General features: G+C 41.8%; 1 protein-coding gene across 1 annotated transcript; it reads left to right on the top strand.

Annotated features, from left to right (window-relative positions):
• Positions 1–2,095: 2,095 nt before the first annotated feature.
• On the top strand, positions 2,096–4,300 carry LOC112348051 (pentatricopeptide repeat-containing protein At3g57430, chloroplastic-like). Its single transcript, XM_024680001.1, has 2 exons — positions 2,096–2,864; positions 2,961–4,300. Exons 1-2 carry the CDS (start codon positions 2,117–2,119, stop codon positions 4,298–4,300), a joined length of 2,088 nt encoding a protein of 695 aa, XP_024535769.1. The 5' UTR covers positions 2,096–2,116.
• Positions 4,301–4,771: the final 471 nt, after the last annotated feature.

Raw genomic sequence — 4,771 nt, 5'->3', positions numbered from 1 at the left:
TGCTCCTAACTCATATGATGTGATGCCCTATTTGAATACCTTGTGGCTCATTGGTCTTCGCCCTTCCTAGGGGTTTGGCCTTCCCTTCAAGATGGAAGTGGGGGAGTAGGGGTACCTATACATAATATAATCAGAAAAATGATCAATAAAACGTTTAAGATATTGCACCTTACCATAATGGTAGCAACACTGGAAATATCCTCCTTAGCTTTTAGTATCTGAAAGAACTTAAAAGCAAGTATTATGTGAACCATATTTTATTTGGTGAACCAATACCCCAAACAATCTAAGAGATTAGTAGTGTGAGGAAAAATGGTATATATTTGAGATAATCATATTATTAAATAAACATTAGTCAATGCTAAATTGAATACTCCTTAAGGTTCACACACCCTAATACTTTGAGACTTTTGAATAATAGGCCAAGATCTTATGAATGGATATCAAGAAAATGTTAGAGAAGGGTCTTTTGGTGACCGATGCCAAACTAAATTTTTTATTGGACAAACATCTTTAGTAGGAACAAAATGATATATTACAATCTTAACCCTATAAAATAAATCAAAGTTGAAGAAATTAATATACTTCTTCTTGAGTTGGTCAAATGCAATAGCATAAAGACCATCTAAAGGGTCTAGAAAGGGAATAAGAGTAAGAAGGAAATTCAATAAATAATAATGAGAAAATAAAAATGATAGAAGCAGAAGTAAAAAAAAAAAGGATGAAGTGGAAAACAAATGAAAGGAATAAAAAGACATAAGGGAATATGAGACAAGTTAAAAATTTGATTCAACACTACCTTATGATCACCAATACATACAATTAAGTTCACATTGTCTCACCCATTTGCATTTGTACTTTCATTGTTATAGAGAATGAAGATTGGCTCTACTACACAATATAAATGTAAATAGGATATAGCAATAGGCTAAACAATAGAAATAAACTCAAACCTATTTTAACTAACACATGAGACTTTTTATTATGAAAATGAGTTTAGAAAGTGAATATTGTATAAACTTTTGTCAAGTGAACCCTTTGGTGGTAGAATGGAGAGGTCACTAACTTATTTGTAAAAAGACCCTCTATTACTTCTATGACTCTTTATTTTTTGAAAAAATCTTTATATCAAAACCTTTCACTACATTGACACCAATATGATATTGTTGAACCAAGGCCTTCATTTAGCAATGGAAAATGCTATTTTGGGAAACATTGGTACATATGGCCAATCTTATCATACAATCAATAGCAAACATCATAGCCACATCCTCATCCTTATCTTCATCATTGAACACAAGCATTAGTAATGTCAACTTTCATCAAAACTAGATCATATTTTATAGGAAATAGAGTTGAAGCACATATAGCTATAAATGGGAGAAGTAATGTTTCATAACATTATATTATTCAAAGAATGTTGGGAAGGGTGGTTAAACTAGCATATGTATAAATCCCATCAAATTTTGGCAAAGTGTTAGTCATAAAATTCCCAAATTGATTCACTTTGACATATTTGGTTTTGCACAAAGCAAGAAGCTTTTAAAGTAAATACTAAATTACATAATGAACTTAAATGGCACTTGACAAAGATGATACACTCGTTAGAAGATATCATTATAATTATCAATAAGTCCAATTGCACATTTAAAAACATCTAGGAGAAGATTCCAATTTGTATGGGTGGTTGCACTTAGACCATAATAACTATTACAATACTGTCTTTGAAGACAAGTGGAAAACTTATATAAATGCTAAATATCATCCCAAAAAATGATAAATATAAATCATTACAAATTAATAAACCCAATGGTACACATCATTGCTAGAATTCCCATAAATGAAATCTACCACCTTCATCAGTGTTCTCGATGGCTGGAAGGGCAAAGGAGAACATGGGAGAAGAATCCACGACCAGGTTGTGGAGAGTGGATTTGGATCCAACACGATGCTTGCCAATGCTCTGGTTAGCATGTATGGAAGCGGTGGAAGGGTGGACGACGCAAGGTACGTCTTTGATGGTATAGCTGAGAAAACAGTGGTTTCCTGGAATGCCATGCTAACTGCGTATGCACAGAACGGGCGCTATGGCAAGGCCGTGAATTTGTTCTGGGAGATGGACGTTGCTCCAGACAGTGTGAGCTTCGTCAATGTTCTTGGAGCTTGCATGGACATCGAAGAAGGAAGATTGGTCCACGAGCATATCAAAGCCAGTGGATTTCCGGTAGACGTTCTCGTATCGACTAGCCTGGTTAACATGTATGGGAGGTTCTTGAGGCTGGAGGAGGCCAAGCAGTGTTTCGAGCAAGCTCGGGAGAGAGACAGAGTCTGCTGGAACTCCATGGTTGGAGCTTACGCACAGAACGGGTGTGGTTTGGAAGCGTTGCATCTCTACCAGGAAATGAGGCGAGCTCTGGTGGAACCGAACAGCGTCACTTTTGTGAATCTTCTTGTAGCCTGTACTGCTACGGGGTTTTTAGAAGCGGGCAGGAAGATCCATGCCGAGGTTGCGAGCTTGGGGCTTCTATCGACTCTCTCAGTGGGAGGAGCACTTATCAACATGTACAGCGAGTGCGGTGACTTGGATGGAGCAGTACAGGTTTTTAAGGAGATGCGTCAACTCGGAGTGATGCCTTGGGATGCCTTGATCACGGCATTCGCTCACAACAGGTTCGTCAGAGAAGCTATCTATCTCTTCAGCAGAATGAGCCTCGAAGGTCAGAAGCCCAACGAGCTAACGATCGTCAGCATCCTTGATGCATGCTCCAGCGGCGGTGCTGTAAAACAAGGATCGGCATTCCATAGATGCATTGGCGTCAGCAGCTCCGGCTTGGACGTTTCTAATTCTCTTGTCAACATGTATGGTAAGGGAGGGAACTTGGTGCTTGCCAAAAGCGTTTTTGACAGCGTGCCTCATAAAAATCTCGTCTCCTGGAACGTTCTAATCGGTTCTTATGCAGGGGATGGAGATGGGAAGGAGGCCTTGGGAGTCCACCAAAAGATGGAACTGGAGGGACTGAAACCGGACAAGTTTACATTCATTTCGGTTCTCCATGCTTGCTCTGCGAGTGAGGCCTTGGCTGAAGGTAAGGCGATTCATGCTCTCATTGCAGCGTCGGGATTTGATTCCAGCTGCTTCGTTGCCACGACACTAATAAAAATGTATGGCTGCTGCAGGTGCATGGAAGAAGCAAAAGCTGTTTTTGATAGAGTCGCTTCCAAGGACATTGTTTTATGGACTGCTTTGCTCACGGCGTACTCTCGAAACGAGGATGCCAAAGGGGCGCTTCTTGTCTATCGGAACATGGACTTGGAGGGAATGGAGAAGAACCGGTTCACATTTTCCTCCATCGTCAGCGTCTGTGCAGATGCAGAAGCGCTTGCTGAAGGTCAGAAAGTTCATTTGCACACCGTTTCTGTGGGGTATGACAAGGATGTCATTGTAGGCACTACTCTGGTGGATTTTTACTCCAAATGCCACGACGTGGATACTGCAAGAAGCGTCTTTGATGGCATCGAAGGCAAGGACATCGTACCTTGGAACGTTATGATCACTGGATTTGCTAGAAACGGCCACGGACGAGAAGCAGTCCGTCTTTACCAAAAGATGGACCTTCCACCCGACAGCTTGACGATGGTAGGCGTTCTTGCGGCATGCTCCGGCCTGGGAGCTCTCGAAACAGGAGAAGTTTTGCTCGAGAGAAGCGGCTTGGAAAGAGACGAGGCTATTGGCACGGCACTGATAAACTTATACGGCAAGTGTGGGAGTCTGGAGCAGGCACGGAACGTCTTCCTCGACATGAAATCCAGGAGGAACCTTGTCACTTGGAACTCCATGCTGGCCGCGGCTTGCACGAAGGGTGGCTTGGAAGATTGTGTGGAGATCATCCACATGATGGGCTTGGAGGGGATCATGCCGGACGAGTTAACGTTTCTCAGCGTCCTCTTCGCGTGCAGTCACGGTGGGTCGATCCAACAGGGCCTGGATTTGTTTCTATCGGCTGGGGTTGATTATGGGATTGCGATGAACACCAAGCACTACGTGTGCGTAGTAGACATCCTGGGACGAGTAGGCAGGCTGGAGGAGGCACAGGAGGTACTAAACAGGATGCCCTTCCAAGCCAACGACGTTGCATGGATGACTTTGCTGGGAGCTTGCCGGATACATCGTGATTTTGAGCAGGGGAGGCGTGCTGCCGATTATGTTATAGAGCTGGATCCACAAAACGCTGCTCCATATGCTTTGCTCTCCACCATGTTCTCCATGGCAGGCAGGGGTCGAATGCCAGCAAAAGGATGAAAGCTAGCTCATCGCTTGGTTCTCGTTTTTGTTAGTGAGATTTTCTGCTGAGAGATTAATGCCATCACTCCCGAAAAGGTGGTTCTTCCATCCTTCTTTCATCAACTCCAAGCTGTGTGATCCATTGATGTTAAGATCATTGATTGGTAAGTAGTACCTAGTACTAGTTGTAACATCTTCTAGTTTGGATCTACCTAAAGCTGCCTATTATTTTTCTTCTTCTCTATAGTGAGCCCAAACATTTCAGAATGTAAACACACTTTATACCAAGGTGCACACCTTAAACAAGTATCAAAAGTTATTTGTCAGCAATAGATATTCTCTCTGCCACAATGGTAACGGCAGGGAATCTATATTGTTGGTTTTTTTTTAGTCCCTCTTATTTAAAGTATTAATAAATTGGGCTTAAAATTTGTACTTGGTTAGATAAATATAAAGTAAAAACTCCTATGTGTTTCTTGCTGAGTATAC

The sequence above is a fragment of the Selaginella moellendorffii genome, unplaced genomic scaffold, assembly GCF_000143415.4.
Source record: "Selaginella moellendorffii unplaced genomic scaffold, v1.0 SELMOscaffold_1, whole genome shotgun sequence".
Taxonomy (NCBI): Eukaryota; Viridiplantae; Streptophyta; class Lycopodiopsida; order Selaginellales; family Selaginellaceae; genus Selaginella; species Selaginella moellendorffii.
Note: the sequence above shows the minus strand (reverse complement) of the source record. Positions and strands in the feature narration are given on the sequence as shown.